The sequence below is a fragment of the Sebastes fasciatus genome, chromosome 24, assembly GCF_043250625.1.
Source record: "Sebastes fasciatus isolate fSebFas1 chromosome 24, fSebFas1.pri, whole genome shotgun sequence".
Classification (NCBI taxonomy): Eukaryota; Metazoa; Chordata; class Actinopteri; order Perciformes; family Sebastidae; genus Sebastes; species Sebastes fasciatus.
Genome location: NC_133818.1, coordinates 15,759,397 through 15,781,201, shown reverse-complemented (window position 1 = coordinate 15,781,201; position 21,805 = coordinate 15,759,397). Strand labels below are relative to the sequence as shown.

The 21,805-nt window shown below is 42.4% G+C and overlaps 2 protein-coding genes across 16 annotated transcripts in view; both read right to left on the bottom strand.

The window, feature by feature from the left end:
* The window catches only part of dgkza (diacylglycerol kinase, zeta a), a 78,910-nt gene that overhangs the window by 44,950 nt on the left and 12,155 nt on the right, over positions 1-21,805 (bottom strand). For 2 of the 12 annotated variants that reach the window (XM_074626950.1, XM_074626954.1), the window contains exons 2-26: positions 20,153-21,312; positions 17,984-18,092; positions 17,384-17,479; positions 16,151-16,228; positions 15,761-15,823; positions 15,323-15,379; positions 14,356-14,424; positions 14,176-14,247; positions 13,948-14,064; positions 13,178-13,249; positions 12,820-12,918; positions 11,685-11,767; positions 11,507-11,567; positions 10,665-10,778; positions 10,290-10,427; positions 9,111-9,189; positions 8,966-9,021; positions 8,717-8,779; positions 7,756-7,829; positions 7,300-7,411; positions 6,754-6,840; positions 6,510-6,622; positions 6,227-6,327; positions 2,639-2,718; positions 2,174-2,218 (exon numbers count right to left, since the gene is read on the bottom strand). In XM_074626950.1, coding sequence (XP_074483051.1) covers positions 2,174-2,218; positions 2,639-2,718; positions 6,227-6,327; positions 6,510-6,622; positions 6,754-6,840; positions 7,300-7,411; positions 7,756-7,829; positions 8,717-8,779; positions 8,966-9,021; positions 9,111-9,189; positions 10,290-10,427; positions 10,665-10,778; positions 11,507-11,567; positions 11,685-11,767; positions 12,820-12,918; positions 13,178-13,249; positions 13,948-14,064; positions 14,176-14,247; positions 14,356-14,424; positions 15,323-15,379; positions 15,761-15,823; positions 16,151-16,228; positions 17,384-17,479; positions 17,984-18,092; positions 20,153-21,150 — 3,036 coding nt within the window. In that variant the 5' untranslated portion in view covers positions 21,151-21,312. The remainder of the gene's footprint in view (positions 1-2,173; positions 2,219-2,638; positions 2,719-6,226; positions 6,328-6,509; positions 6,623-6,753; positions 6,841-7,299; positions 7,412-7,755; positions 7,830-8,716; positions 8,780-8,965; positions 9,022-9,110; positions 9,190-10,289; positions 10,428-10,664; positions 10,779-11,506; positions 11,568-11,684; positions 11,768-12,819; positions 12,919-13,177; positions 13,250-13,947; positions 14,065-14,175; positions 14,248-14,355; positions 14,425-15,322; positions 15,380-15,760; positions 15,824-16,150; positions 16,229-17,383; positions 17,480-17,983; positions 18,093-20,152; positions 21,313-21,805) is intronic. The other 10 variants (XM_074626952.1, XM_074626955.1, XM_074626953.1 and 7 more) reach the window with 7 other exon arrangements.
* The window catches only part of hsf2bp (heat shock transcription factor 2 binding protein), a 47,068-nt gene continuing 43,244 nt past the window's right edge, over positions 17,982-21,805 (bottom strand). For all 4 annotated transcript variants that reach the window (XM_074627029.1, XM_074627028.1, XM_074627026.1 and 1 more), the window contains exon 12: positions 17,982-18,092. The gene's annotated coding sequence lies outside the window, so the exon portion shown is untranslated. The remainder of the gene's footprint in view (positions 18,093-21,805) is intronic.

Here is a 21,805-nt window from a genome sequence, read left to right as displayed (position 1 = left end):
TACGACTCCAGTAGTTAAGTTTTTCACCCTAAACTGACATTAATGACTGAACACATGTGGAATCTGGAGTACAGCAAGTACACAAGACAAACTCTTGGTTTTATATCTCCCAGCCAGTGTCTGGACTGAGTTAGGCTGAATATAGCCCTGTTCAGACATGTCATCTGTAACATTGCTGGCTTCATTTATCTGATGAAGTAATGGCCTTTTGGCCTCTCAAACACACAGTAGGTCTCCATTAGGAAGATGTTCCATAATGACTGTTGGAACATGGAAGGACTGTAATAGATAGAGCTGCAATACTCATGTGATATTTAACATCTGACACACAAGACAAAGGTCCAAAGCCCCTTTTTATCTCCCTTACCACAGCGGCAGTAGAGCTGGAGAGCAGTGCCGGGTTAGAAATGAACAATATCATGAAAGAAGAGTATTCTCTCACATGATACATCAGTGGCAGATGTTAAAGCTTGTTTTGTGGTTACAGTAAATAACATCATCCAGGGCACACTCAGAGTTCATGTCCTCCGAGTGGGTTTTTCTGGGATTTTAGCACCTTTGGAGAAGTTTATATGATGCAGTAACCGAGGTTGCCTTGGTAACCAAACATTCTCTTTCAATCCTAGCTCTGTATCTCACTATGGGATATGTGGCCAACGGCCGATTTGCATGCTCCGAAGACCATATTATGATGAATCCACACGAGTGCACCAATGACGCAGGCGCTGTCGCTCACATCCAGGCGGTGGAACGTTTAAATGTGTTGGGAGGGGGGGGGGGGGGTCTGCCCAGCTTGCAGCGGCAAAGATATCATTCACAAAAATGCCCCATGAGGTAGCCAAACCCCTGGTGGCATAAGCCATCCACGGGTTTAGTAAGCCAAAATGAAAGCCTCCGCTACCCAGTGTGACAGACGCTGGTGAGATAGAGGCTTTCCTCTATGCGAAGAGGCCCAAGATACAAATAGCTGGTTACTCTTCCTAAATCCTTTAGTCCCAATGCGTAAAGTTCACACCGCACTAGTTCCACCATCGATGGCCTGCTGGGCAAGTACAGGGCTATCAGAATTAAGCAGAGCCGCTGCGGCACCAGGAGCTATAAGGCTGAGCACTGCACGGCAAACGACGCCCCACCATGCTGAAATTCGGACTCTAAAATGAGTCGTGCGGCTCAAAATTCGGGTCAGAAACGGGCTAAAATCGTACAGCGTACGCCCAGTGTTACTCTTCACCTTAGTTCTCTCATGCAAAGTTTGTCTCCAACCTGTCAGATGCTCTCACTGTTTATGTTTCTTGACCTGTCAGACTTATTTTTAAGTGATGTCACTGTGTAACCAGTTCTCAGCTATTAACTTGCTACGCACAATGTTGTTATTACCAATAAGAATGATGGTTCAGACAACAGAAATCAGTTATTCCTGAGTGGTAGAACATTATTTCCTAGCTACTTTGATGATTTTAATGATGACATGAAAACGTTCTGATGTCTTTATTCTAAGTGGAGTTTGGAATGATGCTTTAAACATGGTTTTTATTTCTGTATCTGTGTTGTGTAATGTATTACTGACCACACGCTGTATTTTGTATCCCCTCGAGTACAGAATCTGCTCTGTTTATGTGTGTGGGTGTTTGTTTGTTTAGAATGGTGTAGAATTCGAAGTAGGATTTCATATCGGCGGAACATTTTCGAGCCGTCTTTAACTCGACTTCTCCGGCTGTCAATCACTCACACCGGCACCGGTGTCAGATATAACCTTTTTCTACCAAAATCCACCTCTGGATTCAGACAGGAAGATTTACTCATGACGTTGATGGTTTGACTTAAAAGGAAATTTTGCCTGAAAGAAGTGCAGCAATATTAGCAGAGTGAATCTTTCCCTCTGTGGTTGTTGCCTCTTTATGTGCTGCCTAAGGCCAATCAGCCTGTGTTGGAGCAAAGCCATGTGCAGTGGGATCTTGCATGTGGCAGTGAGACAACATCAGAAAGATCTTGGGAAATAAAGTCTTACATTTGTTAAATCATATAGCCACGGGGTGACCATGGGGTTTGCTAGTTGTAGTGTAAATGTCCGATTTTCTAATAAAATGGTGAAGGGTTGGTAGCTGTTAGTTTCCCGTGTGCCTCTGAGCCAAACAAAAAAACACACTACAAACTCCAGCATCCAACTACCAACCTGCTGTCCCAAGCATCTGAAGGAGGGATGGACAGAACAGAAGTCCTAGAGAGGAAGATGGGAGCATAGAAGGAATAGAGAGGAGAGTGGTATATAGGCTTGACAACTCATTCGGAGCGAGCCGAGCCCTCGGCCCACAGTACCAGCCGTACGCTACACTATATATGGATGTCATAATGCAACCTGACAGACACTTTCTTGACTGAAACACAATATTGCTTTCAGAAAGTTTCTACATATCTGTTTTTATGTGAAAGACAAAACCTTAGAGTAATCATAAAAATGAAACCAGGCTCCATTAAAGTGGCAGAGGGCAGAATATTTTTGGCATCATTGGGCAAAAATTCCATAATAACCTTTCAACATATTGTAATTCAAGTGTTCTAAGAGAAAACTAGACTTCCGTACACCCCCCCCCCCCCCCCCCCGTCCCCCCCCCCCCCCCCGTCCCTCTGTCCTCCTTACCTCCTGCAAACGCTGGATGTGTTCTCTGCAGGTTTCTAAGTCGCTGTCACCAGAAACCACGATCAGTCCCAGAGGAATGGCTGGAGATACAGAGGAACAAGACAATTATCCAACAGCACTTTGATATCTACTTATATTGGTTCTCAACTCCAGCCCTCTGGACCCTGCAAGTGCTGCTATTTTAATTCTGGTCATCTAGCAGGGACGCGTGCAAATTACAAGTCAAGGGGGATTTAAAGTTGTGTGTTGAGGGGTTATGGTGGAGCTTCCGGAGCCACATGTCAGGGCTACGGCCGCTACAGAGACGTCGCTTGGAGACAGCAAGAACTGGGACTGGTCAGTACGGGTTGATTGTGTCTTTGAAGGCAGTGGATTGCTAATAATGAATATGAAGCAGAATAAGCTCAATAAAGGTCCTGACACACCGAGTCGACGGTCGGCCGTCGGACAGACCTTCAGACCTCAAAAATAGAGAGGATTTCTAAACCAAAGCTGGGGGTCTGGGGTTCCTCCATCGGGAGTTTGTGTCCTGCATAACTTTTAAAGAATGAAAATAACAAACTAATAAGTACACTGCAGCAGCCTTTTATATTAAATAGGCCTACTTTTAAGGAATAATTCACCCCTCTGGTATGAACTTGTGTGATTCATCCATTTGTATTTATTTCTGCTCCTGCTTGAGTATTTCTTTCTCTGAGTTCTCTCCATTTCTCTCTCCGTCTCTCACTCACTGAAGGTCCTTTCAGTCACAACGTGACGACGCAACCACTGAGCTCTGAAACTCATTATTTCTAACAGTTAGCGCCGCGCCACGGTGGCTTTTCGCTGCATCGAGCAAAGCCCAACTTTGGGTGCTACACGCTGTGATGTGCAGCAAGCGTAACTCAAACCGCGTTGTGTCGTGAGCCTCTCTTCCACTGGGAAAAGACATTTAGCGTAGCTGTATTGTCTCACGGGTGCAAACAGTCTGGTTTGTACACGCTGTACAGTACCAGGAACAGGAAATTAAAAAGAAAAAAGGTGTGAAAATAATGATTTAAACGAGGGCTATTTAAGTGTTCGTACACGGAAGTTGATTTACCTAAAAAAAATTATTATCCTTTGAGCCTCTGACATCCGATGCCACAGACTCATTGCCGTTTTCAGTCCAAAATGGCGGCAGCGCTACCGGAGCGACGTCAAACGGCTGTTAAAAAAGCTCTCTGCTTCTATACTCTTTGTCTTCATCACGTCTGATCATTCCAATACACGGATGTTCTCACAACCACATGAACATCTGGAATGAAACTAAGTGAGTGAGTGAGAGTGGTGTGAAAATGGTCAGCAAACGTCGCTTTGTTTCATGTAACTACGGCTTGTATATCCGCCGTCCTCTGTCTTCCAGTTTCCCTTTTTGAATGACGAATACAGACTACCGCCGCGTGCTGGCGTGGAGTTATTTCCTCACACGCAGGAGCAGAGCGTGCGTGCTAACTGGCCGTCGGCTGTAGACTTGTCGGCCAAGACAAAGGCGACTTGAGGAGACGCAACAGTCGGCCGCTAGTTCTTTGATGTCGGCTTGATGTGTGTGGGCCGTAACGCACTTCTAACAAAGACATTGGCATCGGTGTATTTTATTTCCTTAAATGAGCCGGACCGAGCTGGCTCGTCATCAGTAAGCGGACACCGGTTGTTGAGACAATAAAGAGCGCTCCCGGAGGCAACGCGGGCACCGCCGCCCGCTGCAGCAACACAACACTGCTGCTGGCTGAACATCACACGGCTCGTTGGTGCTGGGAGAGCTGTCAGGAGCTCCTGAACCCACACACACACACACACACACCTCTCATTGATACTAAATGTCTCAGTGTGGAAGACAAAGACAGCAGTGGGAGCAAGCAGTAGTAACTTCACCAACAGAAACCCTGATTCAGATTCTGATACATTCTAGAAAAAGTGTGTTCAATTTTGCTAATTCACCAAACATTCTTCAGAGATGATGGACAGCAACTATCACTACACCAACCACTGCTTTCATTTCACTGACTCCCTTTGAGGACGGTCCTTTCTGTAAGTGACCTTTTCAAGTGACACACGAGTAGCGACTAATTGGCGGTTGTGTACGGCGACGGTACGCGCATCCTGTTGCGTGCAGCTCACATAAATACAAGCAATATTTTTGTAATCAGAGAACCAAAAGTGGAAAATCATGGCTGAACAATTACCACAGATATTCTACAATTAGTTGAGCAGCAGGAAATTAATCACCAACGGTTCTTATAAGTGATTAATTAGGTCATATTCCAAAGAACAATGCCTCTGGTTCCAGCTCGTCAAATGTGAGGATGAACATTGGGTTTTGAACAGTTTTTGTCTTTTTTATTATTTCTGATTTACGGCTAGAAGATCTTGACACACGGTGCTGAGCTGCATCTCAAATTAATCTTCAGGTTCCCAGCTTTCAGATGATGTACACCACCTCTATGTGGATTCTACTGCTGATCTGCTATCTCCCCCTAAAGACCCCCTTCATCCCATTTAAAAAGACAAAAAATTGGGGCTGTGAAAAAGAGGAGGGGGGGAGTGGAAAAGGTTAAACAATCTCTCTTCTCGATCTATGTTCGGGACTGAATGCAGAGCCACAGTGAGAGAAATGACATTGAGATGATATAACCGCTGTGCCTCGGGGTAGGAAGCATATTTTTACCATCTCCCAAAGTGTGACACATCCAAAAGTTAGAGCAGTGATTGATTTGCATAATGAGAAACTATTCAAAACTTCATACAGCGAGAACAAAGGATGGAAATGACGGAAAATCATCTAAACCAATAGAAATGTGGGGATTGAATTAAAACAATGGGAATTAAATGTATAGGTGTTTCCATGAAGCATTAGGCTCCAGTCCCAGGACGTATGAATAATATGCAAAACACATAAACAAAATGTCTACATTTACACCAATATAAATAGTATTATAATAAAGTAAAAGGTAACAGCGCCACCCTGTGTCCAAACTCTGAACTAACAATTGCATGTGCGCAGCCAGCTGAGTGTAATTGTTCCTAATGACAGAGAAGCTCCTGAAACATCACTGTTTGTGTGTTTGTGTGTGCAAATCAAAGACATCTTCCGTGTGAGCGCAGACACGCGCAGAACAGTGAAGAGACGGAGGATAAATGATGACAAAACGATGCTGTTGACCTTCACATGACTGCTCCACCTTCTAATCACCGAGCACTTTTTATTCCCACTTCAGCCTGAAGATGCTGCTGTCGTTCGGGGCGCGTCGACCTGCAGCTTCTTGACCCCCCCGTTCGGCTCTTCACGCTGACAAGAAGCTGGTTGAACATGTGCTCTGATATAAGCTATGAATACGTCCACTGATGAGCTCACTGCACAGTAGGGACGCACCGATACTGGACGGGAGATGGGGCCGATACTGACTCAAATATCGGTAACAATGGGGCCGATCTATTCAATTCAATTCTATGTTTATATACTATATACAATAAATAAAGCCATGATTCTTATAATAGCATCGTGGGCACCGCTGCATACATGAATGCAAGTATGTGTGTGTGTGTGTGTGTGTGTGTGTGTTTCCTTACATGCTTGCCGTAGTTTGTCCTTGTCATAGTGCAGAGCCTCGTAGTCGGTCATACTGATCCTGCTGACTCTGATCCTCAGCCTCTCTGGGACCGGCTGCTGACTGAGACACAAACAGGACCAGAACACTTATTATTACATACATACATCAGTCTGGAGGTCTACACTGGTGGAAAATCAAGGTCACACATCATAATGCTATTTTCCCTAAGAGGCCACAGGGTTGGAAGGAGCTGCTGTCTTTAGTGGCCTGAGGTTGTGTAAGCCTGTGTGAGTGTGACGTACTCATTGAGGTGTGGCAGCGAGGTCCGTCGTTTGGTTTTCTGAACCAGGTTCGCCTGGTTCCTGAGGCTGATTTGAATGACAGAGGGAGCCAGTCTGCACGGTTCACCATCCACCTATTAAGAATTTAAAAAATCAATCACATTAAAACTGCTTTAGTGGATGTATTTAGTCATCGTCGGTGTAACTGGGCATATTGTATAAATATGAAGCGGCTTGCTGGAGTTCAGTGAAGCAGTGTATGTACCTGTACTGGGAGAGGTTTAGTAGTGGTGAGGGTGACTTCTCTGCACTGGTTCAACCTCTCGCCATGACCTCCGACCTGGAGAGTAGCCTACACACACACACACACACACACACATATTTCACTTTACAATTGGTCAATACTCCAGCTATGACTTAATGAAGTACTGTGCTTTTCCAACATTTCCCTCGTGGCATGAGATCCTCCAACAGATTGATCATTATGGCTTTTAGCTGTAATATTTTTTTCAGCCCATTTGTTTGAGGAGTCTTTGAAGGTTCTGGAAATACAGCTGAATTAGGAGTGTGTGTTGTTGAAAATGATGCTGAGCTCTGTGACGCTAATGAGAACACATGTGAGGAATGAACTGGGGCGACTGACTATGTTAATTAGTGTACATATTATCACAAATAATAATTATACTAATCATCATAACTGATGATATTATTATATTTATTTTATATTTATTTTAATTAAGACACTCTCGGCTGGCAGCTGGTCTTACTTTCCATGGTTACCATGACTACCGGGATACAGTGAGCTACATACCAGTGAAGTCATAGTGAATCCAATGACCTCGATGTATCCGTCATCATGGCGTTGAGGTTCAAAGTCGTGATGATCACTGGGGTTCCCCCACGGTGTGGTGCCTGCACAGTATCTGAAGAGCACAACACACACACACACACATGAAATTTCTGTCTATTTACGCAAATCAATACATTCAATTTCGTGACTACTTCATAAACTGCTGTGCGACTGGGCTGAAGTACCCTCTAATATCGCAAATCAAATTGCAATTGCAATATCAGTCAAAGTAATTTGATTTATTTTCTAAATCGTGCAGCCCTACTCCAGAATATCTGGATATCTATCACAGCTACGATGAAGGGTGAGTGTTGTGTAATACAGGATAACAAAGTTGCAGTACAAGTACAATGGTGTATTAGTGGTAGACATGGTAAAAGGTAGTATCAGTAACTATAGTAGTGGTAGTAGTATCACCTGGGGATGTTGAGGAAGACCAGACACTGCAGCTTCATGTCCTGAACCTTCGATGTTATATCTGTCCCGTCACACTGGAGAGAGAGAGAGACTTGACTTTTAACCTCCTTTATTAAAACATGAAGAGTAAACCTGGTCACACAGTAGTATTGTCTCCGAGCCAATTTGCCAGTCTTAAAATGCACACGAAGCAGTGCAATTGTTCCTCAAATCATTCAGATCCCTTTCTTAGGTAGCAGTGTCAGGACTGCAGGAAGTCACAGGGCATATAGGTGGTCGCATAGGGCGGCACCTTCTTTCTTAAAATAAAATATTTTAAAATGCCCGTGGGTGTAAGAAATACACTTTTCAGCCCTGCAACTCAACAATATCAGGGACCAATTGTTTATTTATATTATAATAAATACAGTTATTTATGAAAATAAAAATTCAGGGGCTCCAAATCCAAAGAAGAACGTATAAAGAAAAGAATACAGAAATAAACACATACATTTAAAAATAAATGTAAAATAAATAAAAGAAAAAATACATTAAAAAATAAATAAATAAATGCAAATAAATGCAAAAAATACATAAATACATAAAAAATAAATACATTAAAACATTAATAAAAATAAATACAGAAATAAATAGAAGGGAAAAGTAAACCGAAGAGTAATTAAATAAAAGAATTAATACAAAGAATTTCGTCTAGGGCACCAAAAGGACTAGAGCCGGCCGTTGCTTTGGCAACTCAGATTTATTGATTAATCAGACCAATAAAGAAAAATGTAAAATGAAAAATTGAAATTGACAGAGAGACAGATAAGAGTGAGAGAGAGACGGAGGCCAAGACAGACAGACCGAGAGAGAGAGAGAGAGAGAGAGAGAGAGACAGAGACAGACGGACAGAGAGAGAGACAGAGATGGAGTGAGTGTGTTTTTATACAAATGATGGACTGCTTGATGGACAGCTACTCACCACCACTTTGATATGCTTCGACAGGTCTTTGGAGCTTCCCATCAGGAAATCTGAGAATGCTGTCTGTATGAGAGACACACACAGACAGACACACAGACAGACAGACACACAGGTAAGCAGGATTGTCTCAGACGAGTGCACCATGACACCTACAGTAGGATGGAGCTATCTTCCACTGCCTCCTGTCTGTGACAGAGTTAGCATTCAAAAACATTCACACAGTGATGTTTAACATGGAGATGCACTCACCCCAGCATAGAACATCTTATTCCTAAAACGACTGTTAAACTTCTCTGGGTTGGCCTCTGAAACAGTGACAGACAGACAGGAAATCCATCAAGATTTCATATACAGTATATGTAGAAATGAAATGGACAGAGCGGAGAGATTGTACCTCTGGACTCGTGGAACTCAAGAGTCACATGGGCATCAAATCCAAGACTGAAGTAATTGTTGAAAACATCTAGAGGAAGCTGAGAGAGAACACACAAATATCAAAACACAAACCCTTTTCAAACTCCTGTGCATTCACTGACACAGACCGGTCACCTCTCAACAAACTACTGTAGAGAACGCGAGGGAGTAAATTAACAAAAATTATTTAAGAAATAAATGAACTAATTATTCGATAAATAAATAAATATGTCATTAAATGTAGCAAAATAATATAAAAAATAATTGTAGCCATTAATGAATTGATAAAATGTGACATAAACTGATATTTCTGTTTTAATTTGCTTCTTTATTTATTTACTCTTAAGTTTAATTTTCCCTTTTATTCATTTATTTTTATTAATGTTTAAATTTTCTTTAATTCATTTTTGCATTTATTTTTAATTTATTCATTTATTTTTGCTTTTGTTTTGACACTCCCTCTCATTTGCAAAATAAGTCAGAAATGCATAAATAAATATTAAAAGAAATGTGTAAAGAAATGTATAAATAAAAGAATACAGAAATAAATACATTCATTTAAAAATAAATATAAAATAAATTAAAAATACATGCAAAAATAAATAAATAAATATAAATAAATGCAAAAATAAATGAATAAATACAAAATAAATGCAAAGATGAATAAATAATTTTAAAATTAATCAAAATTAATGAATAAATAAATAAAATGGAAAATTAAACTGATGAGAAAATAAATAACGGAATGAATATAAAGATAAATAAATAAAGAAGCAAATTAAAAGAGAAATATCAATTTATGTTACATTTTATCAATTAATTAATTAATGGCTGCATTTATTTTTAATATTATTTTTGCTACATTTAATTACATATTTATTTTTTGAGTCATTTATTTATTCATTTATTTTTTATTTTGGCAGGTTCCGTCCTCCATAGAATCAACCCCAACCCTTCTTTCAGCTTAGAAGTTCTCTCAGTAAAAGTTACTCTCAGCAGCTTTGTGAATAGCTCTGAAGAGGAAACTCTTTGCTAAAAAACAGCTTTTTATTTCATTTCTAATATTTCTTTTAACCGTTTAACCGATAGCATTAATCAGTAAAAAATTTGAATGTCGGTTAAACGGATAATTATCAACATCCCTAGTATGTGCACTGACCTTATCAGCTTGCTGTTCGTCCGGTTCAGCCCCTGCAATGGGGTTTGGTTCAACCTGTAGATTCCATCTGTCCAGCTGGACAACAGCTCCGTCCTCGACATGGGACAGGATCTTAGACAGAGGTTCATCTGTATAGCCCTGGAATGTTACATAAAACATATATGCATAAATATATGTGTATGAATATAAAAACAGCATTTTGACTTTGAAGTCACGAAATCACTGCAGAAAAAAAAGTGCTGAAACAGATAAAATAGCTCAATAAACAAATGCAGAAGCGTCAATACAGCATATGAGGGCTCACTGAATGTTGAATTAGAGCCAGCAGTAATTGGACTTTACTCATATAGTTTAGTTGTGTGTGTTTGTACCCACCCCTCCCCAGTTGAGGGTCCTGGCGAGGTCATTTCCTGTCCCAAGTGGTAACACGGCAACAGGAGGTTGAGGATTTAATGCCAGTTCATCAAGACAAGACAGGATCCAGCCCACCTGGTTCCACAAACATGTAGTTAGAGACAAAAGGGTCTTTATGGGGAGATAGCACGTCAACAGTAGATGTCACATAGAAGTGGTGTACAACATCTGAAAGCTGGGAACCTGGAGATTAATTTATCAATAATTAATAAATACCTTCACTCTATTTATAAAACTGAGCCTGCTACAACCTCTGAAAGACCGAATAGCGGCCTTTAAGAGACCTTCCAAGTATTCATGTTTTTTCAGTGCATCCATGGTTTATTGGTTCTTTCTTATTGTTTTAGTTATGTTTTTAAAGTTTTTATCAATGTTTCATTGTATTTCTTGGTTTACTCCAGTGGTTCCCAAACTTTTTCATATCAAGGACCCCTAAACTGGCACAATTTAGACCGTGGGCCCCCATTTGATAAGATTCTGTCCCAGGGTCCCCCATCTGATTTGGTTTGATTGGAGTTTTGCTTTTAGATGTTTTATTACAGAAAGTTTATGATACCCATGACCAAAATAGACATACATTCAGATATCGTGCTACTTATGGATGGAATTATAGTGAAAATAAAGGATTCCCCATTTGCTGGGGACCTCCTGGAGGTCCCCGGACCTGTGCAGTGTAAAAATACAAAGGTGAATATTAAGTGTTATACTGTACAAATACATTGTGTGTGTGTGTGTGTGTGTGTGTGTGTGTGTGTGTGTGTGTGTGTGTGTGTGTGTGTGTGTGTGTGTGTGTTACCACTCACAGTGCCGTCTCCTCCACAAGCCAGGATCCTCAGGTTATGGACTTTACGATACAGCTCCAGGCTAAAAGGTTGACACTGGTTAATGGTCAGTTCAGCCAAACCAATGTGACATCACCAGCAGATGTTCACTGATGTTAGTGTGTGTGTGTGTGTGTGTGTGAGAGAGAGAGAGACCTACCCCTCCTTTGGTCCTCCATTGCTCAGGTCAAATACCTGTCTGGGGTTCAGGTACCACATGAAGGACTGCAGGATCTTGTTGCCCTGTCAGACAGAGAAACCAATACTAGAGAGTAACTAAAGAGTCTACTTACAGTACAACAGCAGGCACTGACACATTGATATGTAAGACTCAAGTCCTGTCAAGTTGAGAGGCGGATCAAGGTCCAAGTCCTAAACGTTGGCTTTTAAGTCCTAATCAAGTGGTTGTGTGTTCTACATTAAATTAGTGTATTAGAAGATAATAAAAGTGATGCATTACAGCCAATATATCCATTATTACAACCGCATACAGCTAGCAGGAAGCTGGCAGAACCCGATAAGTCATATGAGTGTGCAGGGCGGTGCAGTCCCGTGGGTCTGATGCACGCTCATTATGCCGAGGATAATAACTCTGGATTCAGCTGTTAGTTCATTTTACAACTTTTAGGACATCAGGATTTAAATGAGGGATTTTTAAGTGTTCCTACTGGGAAGTTGATTTATGTCCTCTGATTTACAGACATCTCTTTATACCGCAGCACCATCTAGCGACGATTGTCAAAACAGCAGTAGAGTTTGGTCTTTTTGCCTCTCTGGTAACACTGGTATCTGAATGGCGTAGAGCTGCTTTCAGTGTTTCAGCAATCCTTATATGGAAAGAATGGTTGAAATATTGGAGAAGAAAAATGTTTTTAACTGTTTTGATGTTTGTATTGTTTAAATGTTATATTGGTAATGCTGCAGGGCGCTCCTTGGAATGGGAGATTTCGGTTTCAGTGGGTCCTGCTTGCTAAAATGAAGGATAAAATAAAAAGGCCCACGTCTAAATGAAGTCACTGTTGTCAAAGTATACATTCCGTTTCAACTGCTTTTTGATTTGACAAGCTGAGTCTGAAATCGTTTGTCTTGAGTCTGACCAGAGTACAGTCATGTGACCTCTCTGATTTAGAGTCACTGACTGACTAACAGGCTTCCAGACTTGCGGGCTGGTTCAGTGACACCATAACTGCTTAGCTAATAGCTTGACTGAACTGGATGACACATTGACTGGTTCACTGAACCATCTGCTGAATGACTACAGTAGTTTACCCACTGGCTGGGTTGCTCACGAGTACCTGGTTTCCTCCACTCTTGGGGTTGACAAACACCAGCAGCGGTTTCATCAGAGGCGAAGGGATGGGTCGGATTAAAAACGGCTTCCACTGTCGTCCATCCTGTCAGAGGAGAAGATGATCTGCTCAGATCCTCGATAGCAGAGGCTGTCTAACCTGTCTATCTAAACACTGAATCCATATTCGCCTTTCAGTAGTTATCTGAAGGTGTTCTTTGACAAAAATGAGCACAAATTTACCACAAATCATAAAAAATACCATGAAATAAGGTTTTATCCTTAAGAGTTTCACAAAGAACCAAACCCACTATAAGGAGAATTTAAAACATGTCTTGTTGTGTAGGATGTAGTGCAGGACTGACCTCTGCTCCTTTCTTGCTGCTTTTCCTCTTGAATGATGTCCTCTTCTTCTTCTTACTCGACTTCATAGATGACTGTTAGAGACACAAACGGAGACGGCAGCTGGAGATCACTGCAGGTTGATTTCACGGAGAGTAGAGAGGACAAACCGTTCTCATTCCCAGGATCGTGAAATACAGACGCTTTTTCAACGCCGTCGGCGTTAGATACCGACGCACAAGGCACCCTTTATAGCATCGGTATGAGACGCATCATTAACTACAATGTAAACCCATCTGCGTCTTACATCTGCTTTCATCCAGGAGACAAAGCGCCAGTATGTGACGAGTTGGGATGAGAACGCTGAAGATGTGATGCAGCTGGTTCTCATAATGAAGGCGAAGCAACAAGCACGTTACCGGACTGTCATGGTGTCGCTCTACTGCTGGACCTGGACACACTCCGCTCAGTATTAATCACCGACCTGACCAGTACTCTAATTTCAACGCTTAAAACAGCTAGAAATGAGACACTGAAGCCTCTTTCCAGCACATTTGAGGACACTGAGTCCACCACTGATGCCTACACCCCGAGGCTAGGAGATATGGATACAGCGCTGTCAGACCGGGTTGTAGCCCTGGGGGATGTTTGCTTTTGTCTGTTTTCAGATGACACACAGCTCAAGGTGAGGCAGGTGATGTTGTATATGCGTGAGGGGACAGAAGGAGGGAAAAGGAGATGATTCTACTGTTTATGTAATTATATAAAAAATAAAAAAAGACAGCAGTGTTACCTGATTGCGTCGGACTCGAATTATCCATGTGGGCGGGACTATAAGGGCAGCGTGAGCTCCTATTGGACAAGCCTCCTCAATTTGCTGCAGCATGAAGCATGACACCTTGTTGTGGTACTAAAGAGGGACATACAGAAAGATCAAACATTTATTCATCGAGGTCTGTAGAACAGAAAGAATGTAATCTAAAGAAAAAGATGTTTGTGGTAGTTCAGTTGAAATACTCACAGCCTGTTTGCACCAGGAGCAGCTGATGGCCACAATCTCTTTACTGTGGAAAGCAAACTTCTGCTGGAAGCCCTGCACAGAAAAAAAACAGGAAGAAAACTTAGTTTGTGCCTCACTGTGACTAAAAAATGAAATTAAACCAATAGTTTAAATTCAAGGAAAACCTGAATGACCACTCACCTTCAGACACTGTTTACATTTGCCTTCTTGCCGTCTCCGATGCACCCAGTGATGACGCACCACGATGGGCTGAACACACACAAACACACACAAACGACACAAATCCTCATTTTACAAACCCAAATTAAATACCTGACGTACCCGGTACTGAGCTGTGTGTTAAAACACTGCCTTTAAAAACTTCCTGAAATGCCGTGGTGGTCTTTTCTTCTGAATAGTTTCTAAAAGACGAGGCCTTAACGCGACTAAAACAACACTCCAAGTGGATTTTGTCCAAACAATGTTTGTTTGGCAACGATCTCAACATTTTAGTTACAAGAACGTACATGTACATACTTGACTTTGGATTATTTTGTTATCTTATTTACATTATTATTGATCTTATTTGTTATTATCTACTTGATCATATTTCATTATTATAATAAAACTACTCCATTTGGAGTCAAAATTATACAATTTAGTTGTTTTTTTATTGATATTCTACTGTGCACAATGGTAGAATGTGATGATGCACAGGGTAAATGTCATGGCCAAAGGCTCCACTGTGTGCACATAGCCTCCTGTGGTGGATATCAGTCGTATTTTAGAGCCAGATTCCCTTTCAAGAGGTAGAAAATCTTTGTGTTGTTTATATCTGCTTTGGCACAGTTGTAGTCAAGGAGTTGCTGAATGAATTCAGTGGCATCTCTGTTGTGGCATCATTGCTATAATGGTGTTATCCACTGTCTGATCTAGAAAACATTTTAGGAGAGGATAAAAATGTTTTCCTTTGGTTCATCACAGTTTACTCAGGCATAGTAACAGTCACAATGTTACTGTCACTGGGGATGAATTCTCTGAGGTCTTACCGATCCATAGAGACCAAGATCATGCATATAGACCTGGTAGTCGTGGAGCTATTCTTGATTTGTCTATCTAGGAGAACCACACCTTCCACAATCTGTCAAAATAAACTTGTAGAACTCACCTCTCGGATGTTCCTAGAGCCGGATTCTCTGAAAGACGGTTTACACCTGAAATTAATCTGAAGGAGAGCAGAGGAAAGAGGAAGAGAGGTGTAAATATATAGATGATGACTGGGCTTCAAACCCCCCCACCCTGGGTGCCGTGAGAGGTTATAAAGCACCGAGCTCCAGATCAGACAGCTGTAGAGTCTTGATTGGAAGGATTTCCAACGATCAGGTCGGCAGGTAAAAACATGTTTTAGGAGAAAGAAGCGGTTAGGTCAAAGAGGTTCACAGGCGTGTGGCTCTCTGTAGCAGTGAAAGTGATGAGGCACCATGATTCTCCGTAATGAAGTGTGAACAGAAAAGAAAAAAAAACAGGGCCACCCTGACCAGACCACCAGATTGCGGGTCACAGACGAGGAGAGAGCAGAGACAAGGAGGAGTTTTGTGTATCTCACTCTAAAGTCGGGGTCATTGAGGGGCAGGGTGGCGTCCAACAGAATGGCTGTAGAGCTGGGGAACTGCAGGTTAGACAGGAGGAACAGTTAAAGAACACGCTGCCCGCTCGGTCAAATGTGCTGTCCTGTGCTTCAACGAAATAAATAAAGAATATCCCATTTCAGATTCCCATCATGACTAGAGGGTTTAAAGTAATCCTCCTTTTTCACGTCTCTTTGATCTTAAACTCATCCTGGAAGTTTAAAATCCTTCTTTATTCTTGCTTCTGATTTCCCCTTTTTTATATTTACATGTTTTATGAGGATTGTTGAAGGAGCCTGAGACCAATAACTGCTTTTGCTGGAATTGACAAATGACAAATAAAAGACCCTTTAACTTTGAGGAATTACCTTCTCCAGTTGTTCTATACAGATGGTGTGGGCGACGATCTTACAGGCAGCACACTTCCTTCGACTGACAGACTTTTGCTAGAAAGAGAAAGAAAGAAAGAGAGGGAGAACATGATCAGTTCTGAAATACAGAAAAAAAAAACAGACGTAAAATCACAGGAACAAAATATGAAGCAGTAATGCTATCTCTGACCACTGGGGGTCAGTCCTCCACTACAGAAAGGACAGATCCATAGAAATGATGAGACATGACAGTGTGTGACATATGATGACTTTGTGTACGTGTGATGTGACAGGCCGGCCATATGTTTGACTCTGATATGAGTTGACGTGAGCAACATTATGACCGTGTTTGATGACACTGAATGACGCAGGAATGAGTCAGCGGAGCGTCACTGTGCATACGGTGATATATTTTATAAAGATCAGAGTGGATTATCCAACATAGGAGTCTCAGGTCTCACACAGAAGGACCTACTTTCATTAAAAATCATTCACTATATTATAGGGCTGTCAGTGTTAACGCAATAATAACACTTTGATGTAAATTTGTTTTAACGCCACTCACTTCTTTAACGCATTAATGCAACTTTTAAGTTGTACTGGGCTCAGTTTTAAAGCTAGAGTGAAGATACTGGTATCATGAAACTAGAAATTTTCACTCTAGCTTTAAAACTGAGCCCGCTAAAACCTCCAAAAGATCGATTGTGTTAATGCGTTAAAGCGTGTTAACTTTGACAGCCCTAAAATAAAGACAAAGAAAATGAAGAAAATGAGTGAAACAGAGAGGACCTCGGACGAGAGACTGAATGAACACTGGAACAAACAACATCGACTCTCTGTGAACACCAGTCACAGCATACACTGGGAAGAGGTCAAAGGTCGTGGGCCAGGAGTCAGTGGACGGACGGAGATAGAGCAAGGTCACATCTGACACCAGAGAGCATCTCTGAACAGCTACAGGGGTTACCATCTCCCCCTCATATACAATATACTCAGATACCAGCTGAGCCTTTCCCATAGGCAAAATGAGGCCTATGAAATACTGATGGACTATCTGACTGAAAAATGTTGGCAGTGAACATTTAGCAGATTTAGACGTATAAACATTGGGTCTGATAAACTGAAGGGAAACATAACAACGCTGAACCCTAACACTGATACATGAATGTAGAAAATAGAGTTGAGAACACAAAGAGGGACAGAGAATAGAGGGAGGAGTGAGATACTCACCAGTGCTCTGGCAATACAGTGTTGTTCTCCCACATAACAGTAGTCTCCAGACACGTTAGTCTCAAACCAGATATGATCTCCATACAGAGCCGAGTCCTGCGGAGACAAAGACACAGAAGGGTCTCAGGGGAGGACACACACTGAGAACTTGTTTCACTGGCACCAAAAAAAGAAGACCTGATAGGTCACTTTGGCATTTAGAAGTGACACTGATGAGCGACGGTGATTGATGAAAGGCATGTAATCCTTTATACAACGCTGTGCCAGTCTCCTGGTACATTATTCTCTTCTTAGATTTTCAATCAGCTTTCTCACAAAGCTTCTGATGAGTCACGGTAGTCTCAACGGGCTAAACAGAAATATCAGAGATGACATTTTGGCATGATAGCAACACGAGGGAGTGTTATCCTGTGTGATATCAGAGCCGCTGAGCCGCTCTTGTAAGCAACACAGTCTCACGGTGAAATAGTCACGAGATTTGATCTATTTGATTTAGTGTACATAGACACGCTCAGGAACGTCTGTGCGACCGGGCTGCTTGTAGACATGAGGTAAAGGTAAAGCTCAGATAACGTTGTGTGTGTGTTTTCTCAGACTCACAGTCCAGTCCAAAGTGCTGCGGATATTTGCTTCTGGGTCGGTCCGGTGCAGGAATGACGTACTGGGCTGACAGGGCAGATCGTGCAGGCCGGACTTGGCTATGGCTTTCCTGGAAACACAAAGAGACAGAAAGTTGTCTTGACAATGAAACTCAGAGAGGCAAGAAAATATTTGGACTGTGGGAGGAAACCAAAGAACCCCAGTCCAAAGCCAGGTTTGAACCTGCGACCCTCGTACTGTGAGGCGGCAGTGCTAACCACTGCACCACCATACAGCCCTCTGATGGCTCCAATGAGTCCAACTCTATCCATGTGTGATGATGTTAGTCCCCATAGTAACCATTTCATTGTAGACCTCAAAACCTCGCAGTGAGTCAGAGGGAGGGTTCACCTGGACAGGTCAGCAGTCTATCACAGTGCTGACACACATTGAGACAAACAACTATTCCCATTCACACCTACTAGAGAAACATGAAGACATTTCATTCTAACTGTATGGTGAAGTTCAACATTTACCATCAGACTACCGTCTATGTGCTGCTATTTGGTGTCAATGTTCAAACTACAGCTGTCACACAGGAAGTGAAGATGTTTTTTTTATAGTTTCACATATTTTAATCAGCAGCTAAATGTGAGCACCGGATAAACCAGTTTCCAATGACTCAACTAAAACGGCAGGCTTTGACAAACACTTTATAAGAGCTCGTAAGGAAGAGAGAAGAAGGAAAAGGGAAAAGAAGCTTCAAGGCTACGCATCTGCCTCTCAGATTATCAGATATCGTGTGTGGTATCCGTGACAGTTCTGCATGATATTCGACACTAAGGGAAAGGTCAGAGGGTCACCATAAATATATTGTGGACTATGAATATCCCCAACAAAGTGAATGGTTTTCAAGATACTTTTTGATACAAAATCATCCACAAGGGACTAAAGATCTCCATGTTTCAGTGGAATGTAACTGTCATCCTGTGACTTACGGTCAGTATGAAACTTTGGCACCAACGGGTAAAAAGGAGTGGCTGATCAGAATTCCAGCCCGACTTCAGATTAGGACAGACTGTTAAATCAACAGCTCTCCTATATCTAGCTAGACATCATTACTAAAGGTGCTGTACTGTCTGTGTTGCAGGAACATTCCTTCACAAGTTATGCAGAAAAACTGGTAAATGACCCGTAGAAGTAGGCAGTAAATGACTGTAAGCTTAGAATGAAGAATTTGTTTGTGAATTACAACGGGCCGTCCCCTTCTCAACACCCAATAATGAACGACAAACACTACTACTGTGCCTCAACAACCAAATAAAGGACAATATATGGCTTGAAATCGCCCAGCAGCTGGGGTATGATGAAGATGGTAACGCAGGGCTCTAGACTGCGACCAAAATGTTTGCATATGCAACCTTTTTTCGGGAGTGTGCGAGTTAAATTTGTACCTAGTCGCATTCGTGCGAGTGCATGATCATTACTATTTTGGTAACACGGTAAGAGCGTTGGATATTGCAGATGAAAGCCGTCCTTTTTGTTCCTCACTGGCGCAGCCTTTCTCTCCCCTGCTGCACTCTCCTCTTCGCACGCGCATCACACACTGCAGGGCGCCAAAAACTTCGCAGTTCCCCAAAATGAAGCGGTCTATAGCTGATTATTTTAAAAAACCAAATGAGGAGAGAAAAGAGGAAGCTGGTGGTGAGGGAGAGTCTAACAGAGGTGCCGACTCAGACACCAACGATGATGAATGTGCAACAGGCACGGAGAGACTGGCCGACAGACAGGGGAAGGAAAAGAAGTACCACTTTCAGCCACAATGGCTAACACAGTACCCGTGGTTACGGTGTGAAAGGAACACTATGCTGTGTGATTAATGTAGGCAATGTGGTCCATCCGTTGCAGGCAACTCTAAACTTGTCAGTGGCTCAACACAGTTTAAGCTTGAATCTTTGAAAAAGCACAATGACAGCAAAAAGCACAAAGCCTGCAAAAACCTCTGAATTGCAGGGATTGAAGGAATGTTGTGTTAAGTGCGCACCACATTTTCGCATCACACTGGTGAGAAATGCCTTGTAGTTATTCTGCATGTATGTGTGTGTATGTGTATGTGTGTGTGTGTGTGTGTGTGTGTGTGTGTGTGTGTGTGTGTGTGTGTGTGTGTGTGTGTGTGTGTGTGTTACATACGACAGGAAGTTCTCCCATGTTTCCAGATAAGGATCATAGTATATGGTTCCCTCCGGTCCCCCCAGTGGTGAAGAGCAGCTTTTATGGAGCGTAGACTCCGAGGAGGCCACATCTGTTTGAGCGGGAGCCCCACGCTCGGAGCTCAGACCTGCTGAGCCCAGCTGACCCAGACTGGGGCTGGTCGTGGAAGTCTGGATCTGTTTCGTCAAAGTCCTGTGAGCTTGACTTGACCTTCGTGGATTATATCGACCATGAACTCCATAACCTGCTTCGCTGTTCCCAAACACAGTGTCCGCTGGGAGGAGGTGGGAGGAGTTTCGCCTCAGACAGCGAGGAGGGCGGAGTAAAGAGCGGGGTGTAACGTTTTCCATATTGACTGCCTGGGTTAAGTGCACCTGAGCTGTTATTCCTCCAGTTCTGTTCTCCACGTCTTCATCGCTCCCTTCCTCTCCGTCGGACTCCGAACAGGAACATGGCGAGGCGTCTAGCTCCTCCTCTTTCTTCTCCTTCACGCCCATCTGGACTACACTCGCGAGTAACATGGAGGATCCTAGTAAGTGGGATTCTATAGATGTTACTTTAGGAGGACGCCGATTTCGCATCGCCATCCCACGATGCACGTAGGGGGCTGTGCCAGAACCGCCGCGAGCATGCTGAGGTTTATACTTAAATCCCCTTCTTCCTCTCTTGATGAACGCGTCAGCTCCTCTTCTAGATTCTTCACTTGTTAATCCTCCCTCTATAATGGACTGCCGCCTCTGTCCGCTGGCCACCAGTAAGCCAACACTGGGGCGCCTGCGCTGGTCAGTACAAACTGGAGGTAAACCAATAGAGGAGCGTCTGGACTGCACTAACGCTGCAGAGGGCAGACCAGCACTAGAGCGCCTCCTGGCTTTACTGGTCTGAAGAGCGGGACCGGGCTGACGCACCGCAGCCGGATGCTTCGGTCTTTTTTTTTGGCGACGGCAGAAATGGCGTTGGAAGAAGTAATCCATCATGTCTCGGGAGTGCAGTGCAATATGGAAGGTACTAAAAATGATATACTTGGGTAAAGAACATAGCAGTGTGTCTGCTCTGACACCAAGCTGGAGGGTAAAGGTCAGATATCACATGATGGTGGTAGTCCAGCTCTTCTTCTCTCCAATCTTCCTTTAGAGATGCTGAAGGGACAAATAGGCTTTTCTGTTTATTAAATGTGTTCCATAAATAACATAAACAGAGAGAATTGTTCCACAAACTTTACTGATACGACAAGTCCTTCCTCCCAAGTAATAAATATCAATGGATCCCTGATGCAGTGCTGCTTTGTTCAAAGTCCCTTAAGTCAGTCAAACTGGTATCAACCAGTAGAAACTCACTGGTTCCCTCAACGTTCACAGTATGATTGATTCTTTTACGATGTTAGTATCATGACTGCATGAGTGGTGCATTACTGCGTCTTGTGTCCTTATGGACACAGAAATTGGAGCACGACGTTAAATGTAATATCCAAGTTTACCGAGTACTCTTCTATTTAATTTCCCCTTATATTTATCTATTATTTGTATCAACCTTTAGATTTATGTATTTATTTATTTTTGACAAATAAATACATAAATACATACATACAATTTAATAATGAATAAATAAATGTAAAAATAAATCAAAAATAAT